Source organism: Pithys albifrons, chromosome 14 (assembly GCF_047495875.1).
Source record: "Pithys albifrons albifrons isolate INPA30051 chromosome 14, PitAlb_v1, whole genome shotgun sequence".
Classification (NCBI taxonomy): Eukaryota; Metazoa; Chordata; class Aves; order Passeriformes; family Thamnophilidae; genus Pithys; species Pithys albifrons.
In genome coordinates, this window is record NC_092471.1 from 4,425,695 (window position 1) to 4,449,123 (window position 23,429).

At 38.6% G+C, this 23,429-nt stretch overlaps 1 protein-coding gene across 3 annotated transcripts in view; it reads left to right on the forward strand.

The window, feature by feature from the left end:
- Positions 1-23,429, forward strand: part of PCDH11X (protocadherin 11 X-linked) — a 450,745-nt gene that overhangs the window by 312,482 nt on the left and 114,834 nt on the right. For all 3 annotated transcript variants that reach the window (XM_071569243.1, XM_071569245.1, XM_071569244.1), the window contains one exon: positions 9,059-9,257. In XM_071569243.1, the coding sequence (XP_071425344.1) occupies positions 9,059-9,257 (199 nt within the window). The remainder of the gene's footprint in view (positions 1-9,058; positions 9,258-23,429) is intronic.

Below are 23,429 nucleotides of genomic sequence, written 5' to 3' on the forward strand. Positions count from 1 at the left end.
TGAAACAAAACCCAAGTATTGTTCCTCATGGCATTTATCACAAAGAATCTTTCCAATTTACAGTAACAGAAGATTGAAAGAAAGCAAAATGGACCAGTCAAAAATTATTTCAGTATATGGAAAAACTTCATATTGAGAGTAAACAAGTTTTCTGACAATAGGAAAGGGAGTTTCAGGATACATAGAATCATAGAATCATAGAATCATAGAATCGATTGGGTTGGAAAAGACCTCCAAGATCATCGAGTCCAACCCTTGGTCCAACTCTAGCTCATTTACTAGATCATGGCACCCAGCGCCACGTCCAATCTGCATTTAAAGATCTCTAGGGATGGTGAATCCACCACCTCTCCGGGCAGCCCATTCCAATGCCTGATTACTCTCTCTGTAAAAAATTTTTTTCTGATATCTAACTTAAATTTCCCCTGGCAGAGCTTAAGCCCGTGCCCCCTTGTTCTATTGCTGAGTGCCTGGGAGAAGAGACCAACCCCCACCTGGCTATAACTTCCCTTCAGGTAGTTATAGACAGTGATGAGGTCACCTCTGAGCCTCCTCTTCTCCAGGCTAAACAACCCCAGCTCCCTCAGCCTCTCCCCATAGGACTTGTTCTGGGAAAAGTTTTCCTGATCCAGGAAGGTTGTCCTGGACCACTGGAGTCCACTGAAAAGTGTACTGCTGATAAAAGTCTCCACACTGGAAGGCTGAATTTTACTTTGTACAAATCAAATGCAGCATGAACTGCATCACTGCTTGCAAATTTTGGCCTACAGCTTTATTTTACACAGGCCAGCAGGTTTTCTTTCTACTCTCCTGCTTCTTTCCTAACCAGTTCACCTAAAGGTGGTCTAAGAGTTGTGAGAATGTACTTCAGACAGGTGACCTTGGGCAGCCAGCACATTGTGTATTTAAAATAAGAATGGGCAATGTAGGTGGTTAAAGGATATTTGCTACAGGCAAAAAAGATAACTGTTTGCAGGCAGATACTGATATACAGAGAGCAGAAAAGAAAATCCTTTCACTGCCCTCTAAGCAGGTCTTGAGTTTCCTGAGGGCCCATTTTGGATAAAAAGAGAAATTTTTGTCTATTCTTTCTCTTCTTCAGAAGGAGTCAGATGTTTTTTTCATTATTTTACAGCTGTATAAAATACATTAGTCTTATCCCTGCATCGTAGCAATCATCAATTCCCATTCTAGCAAACCAAACAAAAAAGATTTCCTGCTATAACAAATAAAAGGCTGTTATAATAAAGGTGTGCTGTCCTACCAAATGGAGTGAGACAGCGACATGTGAAAGAACTGCTTTGCTAATCATTATAGAAGACCTTAACTTTTAATATTTTTGTTTTACTTTTCATTTTTCTGTTGAATCTGCTTAGGAAGACTTGCACAAAACCTGCCTCCTCACTGTGTCAGGGGGTAGCAAGGGGTGGCTGCTCCCTGGGGGGCAAGAGCAACAAGTGGTGCCCAAGGTATTTGAGAGCTGCTGTGAATTGGTGGAAATGTAGTGTAGAAACCTTTGGATCTAAAATAGGAGACTTTTTTCTAGAAGAAATTGAGGAGATCTGTTTCTTTCTTTCTCTTTATTCAAGAGGTACCTCAGGCTCTTCAGATTTTAATCTTATACTGTGGATTTGCTTTCCTGCCCTAAATTATGAACCTTTTTTCTTTTTTTTTTTAAACCATAGCAAATGAGTTCACATTCAACAGCTACACACATGAACATAAAACATAGTCATTCTGTGTGTCTGTTACACATGAACTGCTTGATAATCATCCACACCTGCAAGAAAGTTTTATATTGCACAGTTACTTGGACAGGAGTATTTAAGAATACTCCTTGTTCATTTCTTGCTAAAATCAAATGTATTTTACTTCCAAGTTGCAACTTAAAGAACGAAAAATAGATAAAAGTCCATTCTTCTGGGAAACACTAATAGGAATGGCTTCATTCTTGGGTAGAAATGAAGGCATGTTTTCAAGGCTCTTCAACTTGTGAGTCTTGTGGAGTTACATGAGTGTTGCTTTAGAAAGATTTGACCTTTACATGAAAAACTGAACAGAGAAAAAAAATATCTCAAATGGAAACGGAATCAGGTTCTCCAGATTTCTACCAGGCCTTTGTAGCAGTAATAACCTCATCAGGGTTACACTTAAAGCTTTAGGCTTTACTGCTACGTTGCAAAAGAAGGGGCTGAAGGTCAGTGAGTGATTCACTGGAACATTTATTATTCCATGAATCTCTACATTACTCAGGAAGGAACATGAAATCTATTTATCTGAGCCAGGACTGAAATGTATAAAATAACAAAATGAAATTAGAGCTCAGAGTTCTATGTACATTCATGAAAGTATAAATTCTGCTGTATTTCAGTATTAACACAAAGAAAGCTACATAAGGAACAGTGTTGCTTTTAAAAGAAATACAACTGTAATAACAGCAGATCAATATTTCTGCTAAAAAACATCCATGCTGTTGGGCCAGCAGTCAGAACGGATGTCAAATATTACCAAAATGGTTCTGTATTATTGTTTATGATTATGTTCTTTAACTAAAATGTCTTTGCCCATCAGAAGTGAAGCATTCAAGATGATTACATCAAAGATGATGGAAAATGAAGAATGTATTAAAGAAAAAATCTGAATTGAGACTTTCCTATTTTTTCAGACTTAGCAACAGCAGAGCCATAGTGCAACTTTCATGTGTAATTTTTATTTAATCACATGTCAAATTGAAGACTTACATGAATTAAACTTTAAAAGGCAGGCTTTCAGCTATCATTGTGACATCTAGCACACAATAACTGCCTTTCAAAAGCTAAATAAAATGTTTGACATGCTTTAAATGTTATTTTCAACTTTATTTGCTTTTTATTTCACTTCTTTGTTGTTATTTCAAGAAGCTCAGGAAATACAATTTAATTGCTAAATGTTACTGGGAAACGTCACATGAGAGATACTCTTTGGGACAACGAGGATTAGTGTCTGAAAATAAATACCCTTTGAAGTGGTTAATCAGAAATTTGTGAAGTTGCAGGTTTACAATGGCTTTGTTCAGTGATGATTTGGCTAAATGAGTTTGTTCTGTGACCTCTGTGGTGTGAGAGAAAGACAAGAGTATCAGCTCAGCTGTTTGTTATTTCAGTGAAAAAATGGAAACAGGGAAAATTTGCTTCTTAAAGCAGGTGGTGTTACAAAAACCCTTCCTGTGCTTACCTACATGGAAAAGGGTTTCACAGAATCCTTCTCCTGCAATAGCCAACAGCTGAAATATCTGACATTTTCGCTTATCAGGCTGGTGCAGTTTTTCATGCCTGTAAGAAATGCCTGGAGGGACACGAATGTGTAACTGGAGAAAGGCTCCCCGAGTAAGTGTGTGGTAGAGTTACAAGATAGTCTTGCAAGATTATTTCTCATCACTTGAGCCAGCTCTTTGTGTGAGTGAATCAAACCACAAGATCTGACAATTTGAAGTAATTTCCATTTGAGCAGGTGTAGGGGTGCCATCTGTTCTGCTGATTTGCTGGGGAGGTAGTAATTCTTTCATTGAAAATGCACAAATATCTCCAAGATAATCATCCCTATTGAATTTGTGTTTGTCTGGGCAGTCAACCAAGCTTTTATCTGCCCTCCTGAAATTAATAGGTTATGCTTCCTGCTTCTAAATAAAGTAATAAAGTGGGAGGAGTTATTTAAATCAATAATAGGAAAAAGCCTAAAACTATTTACGTGTCTCATACTACTATGAAACACTGTGATTGTTAATTACAGTGAGGAAAGGGAAAGTATTTATCAAAGCTTTCTCTTCTTTAGAGCAAAGTCAGATGCTGTATTTTCCATTAGTAATTAGCAAGGATGTAAGATACGAGTTGTTAATGTCAGTGATATTAAAATAGGAGGACCAGGTAAATTTATAACAAGAATATCTAAAGGATTATAGTGGATTTCTGAAGTTTTAAAGAGCTGAAAATGGAAAGCGTTGCCAATACTTAAAAGGGTAAATATGGAAAATTGGAAAAAGAGAAGGTGTGTTTGATTTAACAAACAAGTAGAAAATCAGGAGGTGAAAGGGATGCAATGAACAAAAATAGGGCAAAAGCTGGAACAGCTGAACTTTTCCAATGGAAAGAAAACCTTGTTCAAGAGGTTTGTCTGTATGAGATGACAATTAAGGTTATCACTATTGGAAGTAGTTGGGGGTGTTACTTTTTCATGTGAGATAGGGGAAAACTGATTTTAATGTCCACTAAGATTAGACATCTGAAATTAGCTGGGTATTGTCACTTTTGCCAATACCTCTCTCCTTCCCCCAGGGGAATATAGAAATTACTTTAATTTAGTGCTCCAAGCTGCAAAAATTATTGATAGAAATTCTTTGGGCCATAACAGCTGTGCTGTACACTAAGTTTAGGGAAGGGAAAAATGAAAATGCTACCTTGTCTTTGTTGAGTTTCAACACAAAGACATATTTCCCATTGGGTTTGTGGTTGGATCTTTTCAAGCTGTTTGTTTTCATGTTATTCTAAGAATTTTGCACTGACAGTAGCTGGGTCCTGTTTGTCTCACTGTAAGCCCGTGGCAAAAGAGATTGGATTGTTGTTTTGGAACAAAAGGTGATAGTTGAGTGTAAAAAGATTTGAGCTGGAAATTGTAGTTTGATTAGGGATTTTCTTTAACAACTGAGAAGTACTGGTGATACCTGAAGATAGCTGTTGTCTGGTTATTTAATGTATTTCACATCTTCCTGGCATTTGAAAGACACAAGGAACTGAGAAAATGTTTTTTAATACTTCTTTATTTGCCAACTCCTGATAGTAGAGAAAAATGTTGAAGTAGTCCTGTTCTTTTATGCTTAGAGCATCTCCTAAATAAGGACTGTTTTAAATCAGAATTATCATCTAAATAATATAATTAATTCAGCATAAATTAAAAAGTAATGTATTTTTCTTTATGGTCTCCTTTTAAATGGATATTAATTTGCTTCAATGAATGAAGATAATAAGGTTAATAGTTTAATGTTCCTCAGTTGATATCTGCTGCTTTTTCTATTACCTTTTTTTTCTTTTTTGATTATAAATTGGCTAACCCCTGGTGTATAATTCCAGAAATCATCCCTTCAGTGTATCCAAAGCTATTTACTTAGACTCATCTTTTATTATTCCCACTGCCACAGTCTAATTATTGCAGTGAAAGATTGAACACAGAATAGTTTGGGGCTTTGATCAGTCCTCATATAAATTTCAATAATGAGAGTAAAAGGTTTGCGGTTTTCTGCGATAATTTGATCCCTCCAGACACGCTCTGCCTCTACCAAATGCAGTGAATGCCATATGAGACCTCTGACAGCATTTGTGTCTGAGTTCGTGACATCTCTGGAAGCAAAATTCCTTTTTCATGCCAATAAAGAGTAATTTAATATTGTTAAATGTGTCAGAGAAACTATAGATTGCTTTACATTTCCCTTAAATGTTCACTTCATTGTCCCCTATCAGTTTAATTGTCTGTATTACAAGTTGCTACATCAGAATCCACTAAGAATACATAATAGGTTTGCTTTCATTTCTCTCTATTTTTGAAAAAAGTATCCTGACTGTCATTCAAATAAATAAAACAAACCATAATCCTTGTTATTCTATTGCTATTGGTGCTAACTCCCTTCAGAGATAAATAGAAAAGCAGCTGGAGACTGAGGATATTTTGTAATCTTATAAATTGAAATTTAGATGCCTCAAGGAGGAAATTTCCAAAATAATTGTGACAGAAGATAAGTCCCAGCTTTTGGCAAAATTTTATTAGAATTACTTGTTCCAGATCACTGTCTGATGCCTGCATGAATTAAGAAAATGGCAGCACTGCCATGGAGAGAAATTGCTGAGTTTTTTTCACCTTGATAAATTCTTCTGAAAGTGCTCTGTCCTCAGCATTATCAGGTGTGACATACTCAGGAACACTATCAAATTAAAAATCAGGAGCCTTCAGCTGATGCCAGTTGATTTTAAATCATATGGGTTTTATTGTTTCAACTAATAACATGTCAATTTATGCAGCTAAATGGTTTTTTTTTACTGAATATGAGGATTAGTAAGTGACATTCTGAATTTTGTTTGAGGTATTGGTTTTTTCTCACTGGGCTAGGCAGTAAAAATAAAAAAAAAAAAGGAAGTGGTGACCTTCTGGTCTCCTCTACTGTCATCTGGTTAAAAACTTGTGTTGTATTTTGACAAGGAACCATGAAAATAAATATTCCTTTGTTTACACATAGTACATCCCAGTTGCTCATAGTTATAACTGTTGTATTCCCAGTTGTGTGCAAAAGCTAATACTGGTATAACTTGGGCTAAAAATGTTTTAAGAATACTTTATTCTTAAGATTCACAAAATGCAGTGTGGGTAACAAATAGCATAGACTGAAAACAAGACAGCCCACAGGCAATGCAAGCCTCACAAAACACAGTTTTTACAAGCAGCTCATGCAGTGGAGGTGGATTTTTTTCATAGATACTGTGAATATCAAACTCACCTCCCATCAAAGAAATAGCCTATTCCATTTCCACTTGTAGCTGTACATCTGTGCAGGCTTGGTGCAGTTTGAATGCAGGGAGTAAATCACAAACATTGCAGGAATATTTTCATTGGATCAATTCAACAAAACTTTAGTTATTTGGATTTTCAGAAAAGAGTTGACTGACACTGCTGGTTTGAATAGGGCTCTGAGAGGCAGCTGATAAGTAGAGTAGAATAAGTCATATCAATAATTCCTGTGGATCCATCTGCGGTTTTTTGACTGTGCAAAGGCACTCCATGTAACTCCACCTATCTGTGGTGGGAAAAGCCAACAGAAGGAGCAGGACCACTGGCCCAGCCCATCTCCCAGAGCCCTGGGGCAGCTACAGGCAGCTTTTTGTGGAGTTCAATGAGAAGCTGCTTCTGGTGACACCAGAAATGCTTGGGGGGATGTGGGGGTGTGAGCTGTGAACCTTTCACCATCTGGATTTTTTTTCCAGTGGGCTGTCAGGCTATGCCAGCACTTTCATCAGGAATGTCTTCTCCCCTTTCCATCCTGTGTAATAGGTAATCATTCTGTGTTCAGGTTTTCAGAGTTCAACTGATGGCTTGGCTTGGTCTGTTCCAATTTTTCTTTAAGATCTGCCAAATGAAGGAGAGTCTAAAATCTGTAAATTTGATAAACAGGAAAGCAGGACTGGAAGACAAAGTGTACTTGATGAAAACAGATGAAATCATCTGGAAAAACAGAATGGCAGGAAGAATGAATGCAAAGTGCCACTCTTAAGTTACAGTAATCAATGGCAATAACCAAAAAGGGAACAACAAGGAGAAAGGTCAATAAAAGGACCTGGACATTATGGTGGTTGACAAGGAAAATGTGTTCCCCTGCTCAGGAAGAGGCAAAGCAGTAGTGGAGGCTGCAGGAGAGGTGAGGTGATCCTCCTGCAATACTCTGGTGCTTTGGGGATCTGGGCTGAGGCTGCATAATGAGCTCTGAGCAGCACAAAGCCCTCTGTGTGTGCAGGGGGGGCAGGATGGGCTATCAGAGACACAGCACAGATTGAAATAATAAGGGATGTTTATTCTAAAGCAAACTAAAGTGCCAAATGCCAGAAAGATGAGTGGGAATAAGCAGATCATGATGGATGGGACTGAAGGAGTGATTTATTTTGTAACAAGAAAGAGGCAGGTTGGACATTAGAAGAAAAGCTCTCCATTAGCAGTGGTGAAGCACTAAAACAGGTTTTCTGGGAAAGCCCTGAATGTCTTACTGGTAGCTTTCAAGAAGGGCTGTCACTCATATCTGTCAGGAGTTCCACAGGTAAAGCTGATGCTGCCGTGTTCCTGGCTGTACAAGCTGCACAGCAGCTGTCTGTGGGCATGTGGGGTAATGTCACAGAGGCAAAAAGAGATTTTGAGAAGTGGAGAAACTGAACTTTTTAGGAAAAAAACTTCATATAATTGAATGTTTTCAACACCATCCCCCTATAGGAACCAAATACCTAGAGACCTCTGACAACATCTGTTCTATTATAAACACTACATACTTTTTTTGCATAATTGCATCAAAAATCTGATCTCCAGCTTTACTAGTCCCAAAAGTTCTGAATTTGGAAAGATTTGCCTTTCAAATGGACTTTTGAGTAACAACAAGCTTAGAATATTTTAAACTGTTATTTTGGTGGGTTTTTTTAATGTTCATATTTCACATATCCAAAACACGCAAGACAAATGGATCAAAATAAGGAGAGCTGCTTATTTATTTGTTCATATTTTCTTTTAGTACTGGGACAGATTTACATTTCAGTTCCTACATCATGCAGAGTCACTTAGGTAACAAAAACACTGTCATGTGCTTGGTGCATCACTTGCTCTACCTGGCCCTTCCTTCTGCAGCTGGGCCGTGATGCTTTCCTTCCTCAACTCTGTTTCCCAGCTTCCAGCCTTTCACAGTTAAGGTACAGGTCTGTGGTATAACAAAAATCAAAGATGTTGTAATGAAATGTCTGAAGGAGAGTAGTGGAATCTACTTTTCATTCATTAGCTTAACAGATGTGTGAAATCTATTAAATTCTTTTTGCAATACCTATGACTTATTGTTTGTTCTTTCTCTGCTTCAGAAGAATCCAACAACGTTATAAATGTGTCACATTTTTTAGGCCCAAAAGTGTGGAACAGCTTTTAATGGGAAAGAAAACATATTTTGAAAACCGGAAAACTGAGCAGGGAAATAAATTGAGCCTAAAAAAAAAAATAAAAATTTGAAACCTCCAATTCAGTATAGAAAAGGCATCCAAAGGCTTGAAAAGTCTGACAGAATCTCTTTAGTTTGAGGTGTCTCATTTTTCATCAGGGCTTACATTTTTAAAACAACCCCAGCAAGCAGCGCTGTCAGGTGCAGCAGGTTTGAAAGCGGGGCTGCCTGCTCATGAGAGCCTGAAATTGTGCACAACTCTCTGTAATGCGTCCTCAGCTGATAACCGAAATAATACATTGCATTAAGAAATTACTGATGTAGTGGTGGAAACCATATCATTTTATTCCTTCCTTGTAGCCTCAGCGCCGTGTCACGTTCCACCTCCCCGATGGCTCCCAGGAAAGCTGCAGTGACAGTGGGCTCGGAGACCACGAACCCGCGGGCGGTGCCAGCGCGTCGCACCCTCTGCCCCTCGGCTTCCCCCAGGAGGAGTACTACGAGCAGGCTTCGCCCAACAGCCGCACCGAGGGAGACGGCAACTCTGACCCCGAGTCCAGTAAGTCATGAACTCTGCTCAGCTCAGTGCTTAAATCATTGGAGTAGCCAAAGTAAGGCTTGGGTTTTGGTTGTTTTTTTTTTTTTTTTACCTCTTCTCCAGGTAATTATTAAAAATGAACATTGATTTTTAACGTGGGCAAAGAAACTCTCTATTTCTAAAAACATGAAGTCTGACCATTGGAAATAAAACACTTTAAGCTGTGAAGAGTTTATGGATGACCTGGTGTTTTTATAGATCTGCTGTGCTATACACAGAGGAGCTTTCCGATGAGGTTAACACTGTTGCCCTTACAGTCATAAATACTGTTCCGAGGGAATTCACTTGTTTCAACCTGTTTCCCTCTCCAGCACTACTGCTCACTGTAGTTAAACAGGGAGAACTAGTGGGTGATAAGTAGTTCTGTGAAGAGACTGCAGTCTACAGAAATAAGGGTTTCTTGATTTGTCTTTTGAAAGCAGTGATGATGTGCAGTAATAATCTCCAAAGTTTGTCATCTTACTGCTGCCATTACCTCTGCCTTCTTGTGATGTCAAAAAGTCAGGCCAAATCAATGTGAGTTCCAGACCATGCTAGAGCAGTGGATAATGGCTCTGCTCCCTGTGTCGTGATGTGATAGCCAGCTGGAGATTCCACTGAACTTCACTCAACCGTTAATTGTCCAGAGGCTCCTTATCTGGATTACACTGAACTGTGCCATTGATAAAGAGACACCTGAATGTCTGTAAGCCTCTAAGGCCTTGTTAACAGCTTAATAAGTGATTTGAAAATACATCTGTTCTGGGCAAAACTTGGCCCGAAAGGTGTATTTCAACTGCTTTAGTGTATCATGAGGAATCAATTAGTAAGTGCTATGCACTTGAAATAGCTGTGTGAGAAGGTAGTTACACTCTGCAACGGCAAATAGAGCATCCAGCAGAGAGCATTCCTTCTGACTCCGAGCTGGCTCTGACACATTCAGCCTGGCTCTTGGAAATCACCCCACTGCCTTTGCCTTGTGCTGCACAGCGCTGGAATTTGAGGGCCTTTTTGCACAGGTGAGGTCCATCCTCTCTTTTTTCTTTTAGTTCCTAAACAATGACCTGGGGATCCTCTGTTTCAGACTTTTTAAAATTTGCAAAGTGATATGTTTCCTGAAATAATGCTAGGATGTTATTTTTTTCAAACTGATAGACAGCTAACAAGAACCATCAGAGGGTTTGGATGTTGTGTTGAAAACATTATTCATGGGTTGCTTTTGTTTGTGTTTACGTGTTTGATGCTGGGCTATACCCTTAAGAATATTCTAGGCAGTCAAACTGGATTCTTCACAGAATGAAGTTCTAAAGGGCTAGAAATATACCCCCAAATTTAAGAAAAAAAATCAAGTTATGTATTATGTTTTCTGCTTTTGCTATGCATACTCATGATCTGAACTTGATTTCCAGCTCTGTCTTGTTGTTTTTAACTCTGATATTTATGCTTCACTGAAGTGAGAATGATGTGCATGAAATCAGTATCCAGGCTCTTTCCTGCAGAGAATATTTGGCAGGACCTGGTGTATGAGGCATTGTTAGAGCAGGTGTGTGGGTCCTGTCTTGCCATTAACAATTTGGGATTTGCCAGTGCTTTTTGAGCCCAGTTTTTGCAGTCTCAGAAGAAAAATGGATCACGACTCTACTAGAATGTTGTCCCAAGAAATGATACAGCACTGGCATCTGAATGCCCTTGACACACATCACTGTGTGGAGACTAAATAGGCATCTTAGTCTTTCCAAGTGGAAGTTGAAGAAAGTTTAATCACCTGTCTATTTACTTGACAGTTCAGTTTTAAACTTGAAATCACAGTTTAATTAGCATTTATGTTATGTGAAGGCTTCTTTTTTCCCTTCTAACATGTATCTCATAGAAACACTTTAATTGATGCGATGTGGTGTGATGGTTATAGCACAGAAAGCGTCGTTTGTGGCCCTGTTTATGCTTATATTAAAGGCAGCATCTAATGGCAGGAAAAAAAAAGAGATAGAAACAGGTGTCTATTGTTTGCTCTAAGTAAAAAAGATGATGACCTACAGCATATTAATGTTCAATATCCTTCTGCAAAGTGACTTAGTAAGAGCAACCAAAATATCGGCGTGGTGATCTATGCAAGTGTTCAGCCTGAGGTTCATTTGGTTCACTTGTGCACACATGACACATTTAGTCAATAGTGAAATGGTGACAATAGCTCTGAATTGAGAGTTAACTCTGCAAATATACTGCTAGATTTTTGATTAGTATTTTTTTCATTGCATTGAGAGTGCCATGATTCTTTCAAAGTATTACTAGACTTCCATCATGGACCAAAGTGTTAATATGAAAACAGAAAGGAATATATAGACAGATAATAGACTTCCTAAAGTGCAATAAGCATGACTTTCATTCTCTCTCAAGATCTTTAATATCTGACCTGTCTAAATCTGAAACCTTGTCTAGAACACTGAGCCTGATAGTCACCTGATGGTGATTTTGTTCAACTTTATCTACCAAGGAGAAAAATTTGGGATGAAATGGCAGCAATAACATGTAGAACTGAGATGTTCAGTGCCCTATGAAAGCTGATGACAGCTGTGACACCACACAGAGATACATTCAAAAATGTTTTCTCCCTTTTATTTTTCCTGACTACAGTTCTTTGGTATTTGTTTCTCTAATATTGGAAAATATTGTATTTTGGAAACTTTCCATTTGCTAGCAATAGCAAAACATTTATTGCAAAGCACTGAAAAAAAGATGAGCATAACCTAATAACAAAACCTGAGAAATATTGGTGAGAGGAAGCTTTACAAACTCTCAGCCAGTACAGAACTGAAGCAAAAGGGAAAGAATAACTAAAGGTTATAGTGGTTAGGAAACTATGAGCAATTTGTATGTAAACCTTTAAAATTAATTCACTGTGCTAATTAAAATTAGAAATAGGCTATTTAAAATGATTTATCCTCTCTAACTTTAGTTGCCTCATCAGAAAAACATAATTCTCAATGTAGTAGATGCATCATAAGGAAGAGATGCCAAAAAGATATCACACTAAGTAAATAGTAATATAAAAATGCATGTAGGTTTGTAGAGAACCTTACCCTTAAGTAACTGCACATTGCATGGTCTTCATTTATTTGCTGCTTATAAATTGTTCAAACTAATAAAGATTCTCTAATAACTCCCTATGTTAAGGATTTTGACCAAACCACCTCTTTTTTCACCCTCTTTTTCCTGCCCTGTATTATGTTTAAATACAAAACACACTGTAAATATAGACAAAGAGTAATGAATTCTCTTCCCTGGCAAACTCTCTCTCACTGGTGCCCTCTTAGTGGCTGCAAGCAGTGATGATGATCAAAGAGGCTGAGGGGTACAAGTCAACTCCAGTTATGCTGGGTTATTTACACAGCTATAACAAACTAATGACAAATCTTCATACTTCAGCTGTTGGGGTTTTTTGTCTTATCAAAACTATTTTCTTTCCTCTAGAGAATAAAATTATTTTTCTTTTATTTGGAGAAGGTAGAATATACCCAGTTCAGCCAAGAAATTGGGCAGAGTAAGAGGAATGATTGCAGCTTGAAGGGGGAAGGAAGCCAGAAAACCTGAAAGTAATCTGAAACTAAATAATAATCTTTTATATAAAGAAAATAAAAGCATAAGCAAACCTAACTGAAAATTAAAGGACAAATCACACGGAAATTTCAGGGTTTCAAGTAGGAGGAAACTGGTGTCTTGAAGAAAAGGGAGTTTCCATAAAGAATATTTACCATATATTAGTGACTAATAAGCCAAGAAAATTGCAATGAAAATCAGAAGATGGAGAGTTAAGTGTGGCAAAAAGGAGAGCCAGTAGACACTGTAATTTTTGTGGTCATATCAAACTGGTTTTTCTAAATATGTCTGGCCCCTTTTTATCTCTCAATCACAGCACCTCTTGTGACAGCACAAGCATATGAAGAGCTCTTTGGGTGAACTGACTAGAAGAATTGACCCATGTCCGACCCGTGTCCAACCCCTGGGGAGGGGGAAAAGTAATTTTTAAATACGAGGATTCCCCAATTCCATTTGTTACTCGAGGCATGACTTGTGGACAGCAAATGAGTCAATGAGTATCTGGGGCAAAGCTTATAGTGGCTTTAAGTGATCATCAGACTGCAACAGAATTAGTCTTAAGAAGCATTAAGACTGCAATCTATGGTATTTAGCCACGTAAGGAAGAGGTTTGCAGTTAGATGACATTTGTTCATGATTAAAGATAGCATATATTTCTTCCCCAAAATTAAAAGAAGACTTTGACCTTGCCTTAATTTTTGATAAGGATGATGTTGATGAGCACAAAGACAGGCTGATGAAGAGTGATGATAATGGCACTAGAAGTCAGAGCAGGTTCAGTGCTCTCATATGGAGGAGAGGAGATAATCTTCCTCCCAGGATATCAAAACTGATAGTGTTTTCTTTATTTTCTCTGTTTCTAGGACAAAAGTCGTCAAGAAAAAATACAGTGTCAGTCAAGCTTCATTACTGGAAAATATTTGCAAGATAGAAACTAAGATATATGTAAACATAATGCAATAAATGGTATCACAGGTTTCCCAAAAGCAGAAGTAGATTAGCTCTATTATCTCATGTCCATGACATGTATTTTTAATATTGGGGAATACATGTGTAGTTAATCTATATGTATTTGAGAGCTAATAACTATTATTACTCCACATTAGGGTGGAGCTTTAGTAATCGAGAATGAATAGACCCAGAATAATGCAAGAATGGAAAAATCTCCATCATTATCTTAATGAGTTTGGCATGAAAAAGCAGGAACATGTCAATGAAATATTCTAGTAGCTTTAAGCCAAGCATTGCTGAAAATAGAGGAGGAGGTGTGAATGACACAAAAATTGGATTTTGCTAAGGATTTGAACTAATAGCAGTGGGATGAAATCTAATAGTTGAGAGTCATTCTCAAAGGAACTGATGTATGTAACTAATATATAAATCACCAGCTGAAAATGGCATAAAGAAAAAAAACCAAACAGCTGAGTAGTAAAAAGATAGACTATAAATCACCAATACCTGGGTTACTCCTAAAACAGGGTGGGGGGTGGGGGGAGAAGAAAAGAAAAAACCCCAAGGCATTGTTGATACCATAACAGGCCTGTTATGAATAATGTTGGCTACTCACACTAAAGAAAGGTGAACTCTCATGAGAAATGTGTAAAGAAATATTATTAATAGCAGGGGAATGGAATGCCTATATACAGTAAAAGGAATTAATACTGGTTTGTTTAAACTGCAAGGCAAAGGCTGGCTGGGGATTAGGGCTCTGGTGTAACAGCAGAGTGGGGGCCAAGATGAAGCTCTAGGTTGGATCATAAGGAAATGAGCAGGTGCTGCCTGTGAACCAGCCAAGCCTGGATATTTAGGGCTTTGGAAGTAAGATCAGTAGGAAGCATAGAAGAAGGGCATGACAATATGAACTGGTTTTAAAAAGGAGCTTGATAAGTTTATGACAGGGCAAATAAACTGCTCTAATGAAAACAGCAAATCTGGTGTGTGATGCAAGAGATCGCTTTTCACTGGGACTATGAAACCTGTGGGTGAATGTGTTTGCTGAGTGCCAGCCCTTGGCTCCAGCCCCAGATGGACACAGGGCTGGTGCCCTGGAGCCTCACCTGCCTGGAGAACTTGGCCCTGACACCTCTGGACACTGGTGTGACAGGGATCCACGCTGGCCCCACCGTGCCCAGCACGTCAGAAGCTCACCTTGGTGACAGCTTGGGGGGTCCCATAATCTCCCTGGTGCCATGGTGGAGCAGAAAGGGTCAGTGCTGCACACTGCCAGGCAGCTGCAGACAGGGACTCGCTCTCCCTGGGGAAAATGCCTGTGTTTGCTGCTGTGCTGACTTGTCTGATAATCAGGAACTCTGCAGTTGCTGAAATCTACTCTTTAAACATCATCAATAGGATGCTCTGGCAGCTGGACTTCAGACCTCACACTGGGGCACAAGAAAAAATAAAACTACAAATTCTTAAGTTTCTTGTTCCCTGTCCAAAAACTGGATTGCCAGCAGAGAGAATTTTTTTTAATGGTGTTTTCATGTTTTTGTTCTCATCTTGTGTTCTTTTAGTTCTGTAGTAAGGTTGAAATGTGATAGTAATATTTTAATTTAGTTGTTGCTGAGTTATAAACACACTATAGAACTTGGGGCTAATTTGAATAGAAAAGATGCTTTCATTAGTTAAAGATAAGAAATCTCAGGCTAAAACACATCCCAGTCTACCACGTTTGCCCATTGGGCCCTTTTACTTCTGCTGTATTGGGTTTTTCTAACCCCATGGCTGAACACTAATAATTAAGTCAGAAAGTGCTGAGGTAATTAATCTTTCTGAGGCAATAGAGTTTGATTGATCTTCTACCTTTAATCAAATTAGCTCGCACGTAGGTGGGAGAATGTAATGGCTGAGTACGGCACTGTCCCACTTTGTGAAGTGCCAACCTTTGCAGTGCCCTCCTGTGTGTGTGCCCATGAATCACGTCTCTGGAAACCACCCCAGCAATCATTGAGTGGCTGTGATTTAAAAGATGGGGGAACTGGCAGGGATCAAAATCAGGAGGTGCTCAACACTCAGATTTTAAAGCACGTCTCCCTTAGAGGTGCAACTTTATGTCTGCGTGGCACGTGTTTGAGGGCATTGAATGTCACAGGGCTGAGAACTGTGTGGATTTTCCAGATGTTTTGGACATCTGTTTGTAAAAGAACTGTCTAGTCATAGGCACATACAGTGAAGCAAGTGAGCAGAAACTCCTATAAACCAAAACATTATGGTATTCTGGATTTGTTCACGAGTGGAGGTGAGGAAAAGGTCAGACTGGAGAGGTCAATTTGCAATGATACAGATGAGTGGCTTTTGCAAGCAGATTTTCACTTGTACCTGAGAGGATACAGATTGCATATTCAGAAATAATTCTATGATTTGGTAATTTGTTCCCTGAGTGTCCAACTTAAGAGTTATTAAGTCAGCTGACACAAAGGAGGGAAAATTGACAAAACTAATTAAATTTAAAAATGCAAAAGCAAAAAGATTGTCCTGCTCTGCCCCTCTCAGTCAAACACAGACTATGAGTTTTAAAATCTTGTACTTTCTGTGTATAAGGAGCACTCTCCATAAATTCTTCTCAAAGTAAATTTTAGATATTTTATTGCTGATACCAGGATATAACGCCTTGATCTGCATTTTCTACTGTTTGAAGAAAAGTAAGATAAAAGCAAGTTTTCTGAGGTGTACCATATTCTTTCATGCAAAATCAATGGGGATTGATGAGGAAAATCAATGGAGAGAACATGTTGGGGTTTCTAGACTACATACTGGGATGAAATAATTCAGGCAATAATAATGTGTTTGTGAACACCACCTAATGTAATTCTTGAGTGAGGCTTAGAATAGAAATTAGTCTGCCTAAAATGATTAGAAGGATAGCTCCACCTTACAGGTGAGAAATCAGTCACTTCTTGTGAAATAATAAGGAAGGCTTTAAAGTGTTTGTTTTGGGGTTTCTTTTAATAATGAATGAGTTCTGACATCTATAAACAGTGATTTAGTGGCACATGTTCTGTGATATTTATCTATGTTATCACTTAAGATGATGTCTCCGTTTGAGATAAGCAACTGCCAACCCCCCCAAGCACAGAGAGAATGGTAATGAATAATCCTAATTTTTTTCCTGTTTGAGATTTATGAAAGTTTAGAACTATGTTGCCATAGTGAGCAGGCTGGTGGGGCAGAGGTGAAGAAAGAACAAATTTCTTCCCTCTAGTTTTTCAACCCCCTCTTAGATCTGCCTAGTTGTCATATTTGCAGTAAACAGAGGCCCTGAAGTTTGGCTGGGTAATGAAAGATGCTTTGGAGCTCTCTGTATCCAGGAGTGTTTTAGGGCTTTGATGGTTCTGATAGCTCTGAATGTCACAAAGGGCACAGATTAAAATGGAAGGTTTATCTGGAGCATATGAAACCTGAAATCATTGCCAGAGCTCCCTTCTGGTGACAGCTTTGAAGAAGAGTGTATCCTACATATCTTAGATCTAGGTATGGATGAGATAGAAGTTTATCACGGGGAAGCAGACCTGGGACAGCACAGCAGTCCCTTATCTTGTCCACTACATTTGCAGATGCCAAGTGTGAAGATGGGGCACAAATGTCAGGTGGCAGCAGGAGCTTGGGGTGGCAAAGTCACCCCACCCCTGCAAGGCTCCTGTTGGAGGGGAGCAGTGACCATCTCTTGAGAATAAGCCTTACTTTGCTTCTCATTTTTATTTGGCCATTCACACAGTAAGATAAAGTTCATAGGACATTTGTGTTTGTTGCTTATGATCTACAAAGCAGTTTTTTCCATGCCCTTCTGTCTGTCTTACTTTGTTCCAAACTTTCTCCTCTTTCTTCTTTTAAGAGTAAGAAAACAGAGATGATGAAATTTATCATCTTTTTTTTTTCAAATCAAGCTAATCAGGGGCTCCAAGAGGAGTTTTTAGCAATATGAAATATTAAGGTGTTTGTTAGCACTGAGTTCCTGTTTTAAAAATGGAAATACAGGAAAAAAAAGACAAATTTTATCTTTTATATCATTTAAGCCATGTGAAAAATTGCATGATTATAATTTGTTTCGAAGCATAATAATTTATTACTTGATTTTCACTCTGATTAATGAAAAATATATCAGGAAATATATTTAATGACTGTCTGCAACTACCAGTCTGTCTTAGAAATTAAGTGGAAAAATTGTATTTATTGAACAAAGCAGATTCCTGACTGACAGTGCAGTTAAAGTCACAGCATTTGCTGAGTCAATAAATCCAGTAATTGCTGTCCTTGTTTGTGCAGAGATGGGTCATCCTTTAATCTGATGTTTTCCTTTTTAACTGGACTTTTGGTAGGGAAATGGGATCCAACCTTGAAGTATGTGATAGGAACAAGTAGAACTGTTTCAGAAAGCTCCTCTCTATCCATATATTTCTGAATAAGGGAGGTATTTTTTGCTTTACTCTTCAAGTATCCTTTAGCCTTCTTGAAATGCAACATGCTGTTAATAGACTGCTGTTTCTGTATTTTTTCTGTGGTTGTATAATTTGCATTGTGATTCTTTTATTTTCTGGGACTTTGGTGTCTTAAGGTCAAGGGAAGGCACCAAACCCCTTGTGCAGGCTCTGCATCAGGGAACACAGGGCTGGTGTCCTTGTGCTTGCTGCTGACCCAGCCACTGTAACACCAGTTTGTCATGAAACCTCCTGGTCGCTGATAGGCAAAGTATTTATGATGATACTTTTGGATTTATATTACACCAGAGGTTGAGATTCTCACCTTCGTGTTTAATAGCAATAAATAATGTTGCTGCTTTCTAGTTAGTGGCAGGATTTTGTGCTTTCTTCATAATTCTGTGTGATTCAGCACTTGTCTTATTATTCCAAATGACATTCTAATTGTTCTTAAATGTTTTCAGAGTTAACTCTGTGTGTACCTGATGTCACCAATTCCTAAAGCTCTTCTCTCATGTATCTCTTTCACAGTTCTCAGCCTTGTCTCACATTGCCTTGGTTGTTTGTACATATTCATTCCCATCTTTCAGCTGGAATTATATTGTAAACCCCCTGGATTGGAGATGAAAATTTTGCTGTGTATTTGTGGGGCCCTGAACAAAATGCAGGTTTTATGCTGATTTTTCTGCTCTTGATGCAAGTGCAGTAAAAATCACCACAAATGCTTGTGTAAAAGGATGTTTCTAAGTGCAGATCAGGTTTTGTTGTTTTTGTTTCATGCTGTAAAAATAGTTGGCTTGGGGTTTTTTGATTCCCTAAATTCAATTCTGCTGTTAATGATGATGTTAATTGGGTAATTCATCCTGACTGAGCAGACAGGAGCTGTGTGTGGCCAAGGAGAGGGGCTGGCACTGCTGGGCACTGCTGTGGAGGGGCAGCATCCTGCTGGTTTAATTCACAGAGTCACCAGACTGCCAGATCAACTGTTCTGTGGAGTTCTCAGGACAAGGAGTTTGTTTAACCTCCCTGTATAAGGTGCCTGGCGAGTGTTCACCTGCATTTGTGCACATCAGTAATGCTGCCTTGAGGATTGTGTTTCACAAATGCTTTTATGTTCCTCAGATCTGTGTGACTTCTGCCAAGGTGAGCAACACTGATGCATCCTGAATATCTTGGCTTAGATGGGATAAGAAGATGGGATAGTGAGATGGAACAGGACTTTGCAGCATCTTCCCTTTTTTCTGCTCTGTGCTTTGAAAACAGCACTTCTTGCTTGTCTTTCAGTGCTTAAAGTTCTGCTAAAAACCTTAGTGCATCAAAATAAATTTCTCCCTAAATAATAGTAAGAAGCAACAACTGATCCAGCTGAAATGCTGTTTCCAAGAAAAGGGCATGGCTAGCTGATTCTGTATGGTCTGCTGGACTTTAAATCCTCTCATTCATAATAACTGTTTCTGTGAAACACCAGGAAGGACAATTACACTTTTTCTATGGTTGTTCTTTTGTCTGGTTATCTTGACTGATGTTTCAAAACCAGTGTCCCAGAAGATGTGTCCTCTGTAGGGTGAGATGTTATAAAGTCTGGTTCTCATCTAATACTTTAAAAGAAAGCAAGCCTTTCTCTACCAAGAAAGGTTTTATTCATGTCACATACTAATCATACACCAAAGACCTACTTAGAAATAGAAAGACAACCTCTTCCTCTCCTCCTCAGTAGTAGCTCACGTAAAGAAAACAGTAGCAATAAAGGGAAATAGGAGTGGTGAGAGAAAGCACTTTGAAGACTATAAAGGCAAAAGTTTTATCTGATCAGAACTAATATTAAAGCTTTTCTTTACACACATTCTCATTTTTTCACTGAGGGTCAAATATCACTGATTACAGATTCTGCTGGGGTGGAGCTCTTGTCCATCTGTCTCTAAAATTAGCTCCTTATTTCTCTTTTTTGTGAAGATCACAAGAATCTTTCTTCATCAGTTCCATTATCACTCAGCACTGCCCTGACCTACTCCAATACTGGAACATAACCACACCAGGGTGCAAAAAATGTATGTCAGAACCTGTGTAAATAAAGCAGCTCCTTTACCTTGCATTGCTCTGTCCTGTGAATGGAATAGCATTAGGTATGTCTGTATGTGGGATCTGAGTTGTCATATATGAATTAGCTATTTGGATTATTAAAGTGTGATTTGTGTGTTTAAAAGAATATTAACAGTAAAGCAATATGCTATTCATCTTTCCCTTAAAGTATTCATAATTAAAGTATGTTTAGCTTTTGGGAAAAGGATAAGGTATTTCCTCCTCGATTTTTGTTCTCTTCTGCTAAGCTACAGAAAGATTTAAAAAGTGCAATGCTGTGAATTATTCTGAAGTTGGAAACAGACAATTCTTTTTTTGTTTGCTTTCTTCTCCCTGAAATCTTGTGAGTTTTGATACAGGGGGACTATTTCTGTGGAAGGTATTTGTGTCTGGATCATTGTATGACTCCTGGCTCTTAATTTGGGTCAGAATGCAGAAGTCTATCAGATCTGTGTCACAGCTTCAGAAATGTTGCACTCTCTGTCATCCTGTAACTGGCACAATAGGAGGAAACACCAAGGAAAGAGCCAGGCCATTGTTAGGACTTCCTTTGCTGCTGATGGCAGCTGCTCATGGTGGGGCTCCAACATTAACACTCAACTGCTCAATACACCTCATGGGTCCACTTGGTTTCTTTGAAACTGCCTGTGTCTCTAACAAGAAATCTGACTCTCTGTATTTTAATGCTGATTTTGTGTCTTTAGCTAAGGCAGGGGGCAGATAGTGAGGCCTTTAAGGAGCATTTCCTTGGAGAGTCTGTGCTGAGACAGGAATTCTGCAATCACAGCACTCCATACACAGCCCTGGGCCTTGAAAGCAGAGAGAGGAAACAAAAGATTTCACATTCCATGATTAAAAGTGCCAAGGAGAACACAGTCCAGATCATGATAATGCAATGCATTGACATAAAAATTAAAGACAGACAATACAACCACAAAGTCCAAGAGAGGTAAGATATTTGGAAGCAAGGGAAAGAAGAAAGTGCCCTGACCTTTTTCTAGCCCCTGTGTTAGGGGTGAATCATTGTAAGGATTACAAAACTTAAGATATTAACTTAGTCACTGAACACATCTTAAAAAGAAGCTCCCTCATAATTCTTTCTTTATGCTTTTTTACAAAAATACTTAATTTTAGTTTATTTTTTTCCCTTTGAAACATACTTACAAAGAATCATGGTTCTGCTTTGTACATTCATGATTAATCTTTGCTATCAACTTTGTGTCTCCAATCTAAAGAGTTCAGAAGAAATTATAATACAAGTAAGCAGATGTTTTCTGTTTTGTGTGACACCTATTCTTGCTGAATAGGGATAAAAGATGGTAAATGTGGAGGGACATTAATATTTCTTGTTAAAATGTGCTTTGCAGGCTGCAGAAACTCATATACATAATGATAGTCAAATGTCGGGGAATAAAAATAGGAATTTGTTAAAAACAGCTGTGCTGCACAACTCTGACAGGAATAGAGGAATGCTTTATCCAGTAAAAATTACAGAATTTATTTAGAAGAAACTGTAGCTGTTAATTTTCATCAAGACAGAAGGTTAACAATTTTGTGAAATGGGGAGCTGCTTAAGTCTTGCTTCATGACCATAAAAAAAAGAAATGTTTAGCTCTGATAGATCATTTTCCTCATAGGAGAGTTCTCTGTAGCATCGTGCTGTAGTTGCAGTACATTTTTAATTCTGCCAACCACACCACCATCACCTTCACGTCCCCTGGGAATCTCAAAGATGTCACAGAATCAAGGAGGTTGGAAAAGACCTCTGAGATCATTGAGTCCGATCTAAATACTGACACAAAATAACACTGCTCTTTTAATGCTCTTGCTATCAGCTATTTTGACCTTTTTTTTTTTTTTCCCAAGCCATTGCCCCATTCCCAGTGGAAGGGCTGGGAGTGCAGCCCAGGGTGTCTGTGCCCCAGGTACCTTGGGCACCTCAGACAGTGCCTGTGATTGCCTGTGACGTGGGGACATGGGGCACTCCCCACGTTCCACAGCAGGAGCTGGCACTGCCTAGGTAGTTCTCTAGGTGGCTTGGTTAGGATAGACTGTATGTCATGAAAGATCTTGGCTTTTTAGCCAGATGATTAGCAACTGGATTAGAGATGGCCCAATCTGTGAGTTTAGAAAGCAGCCCCAGACAGCTGCCTGCACTGCAAGGCAGGGAGGGGCTTTCTTGCCTGCAGCATTGATGAAGCTCCAGAATACAGAACTATGTTGCATTTAGGTTTTAAAAATTGATTATACTCTAAGCTGTGCTGTAACTGTATCCTGGTATTTACAGTGACTGGGAAAAACTGCCCCTCATGTCCTGCACTAAATGTCTTGGGCTAGTAATGCATAGTTTGGAAATAATCACATCAGCAAAGTAGACAGGGGGTCACAGGCAGATTTTTCTGATCGAGGAGCTGGGAGTGAGACTGTGGCACAGCCAGGCAGCATTTCCAAGTCACAGTCACTCTATCCTTTACACCCCAGGAAATGTGCTCTAATCCATAACTGCTTTGCATGCTGAGGTGAGATGTTAAATACCAAGAATTGCTTTTAAATAATAAGATTATGACACAAGCCAACAAGAACAGGCACCTCAAGGTTAAAGATGACATTCCTCCTTCAACCTAACCTGCTGGAAAGGAAGAAAGGCATTGGAGAATCAAAACCAGCAGGTGTAACTACATCAAAATATAGCATTGAAAGATTTTTAAATCTGGTGTCAGTGTGTATAAGTAAAGCATATTTATTTTCCATTCTTAAAATATTTCTACTGAGGCAAGGCCTTTCTCAGGTGTTTGCTCCATATGTACCCCATTCAAATTATCATTATCTTTGTGGCATTTGTAATTACTTGCAGAGTCACATACTTTAAGGCAGATGGCAACTTATTTTCCCACAGCAGTAGAGGATGGTTCCAGTAAAAATATACTATCTTTATTCAGATGTCCATGGTAACAAATAGAGGAAAATAAACTAGCTTTTTATTTTTCCTCAACAGAAATCCCTTTGAAGACATGTGGGTATTTTACTCAAATATTGGTGGTATTTCTGGAACATATTTAAATGTTCT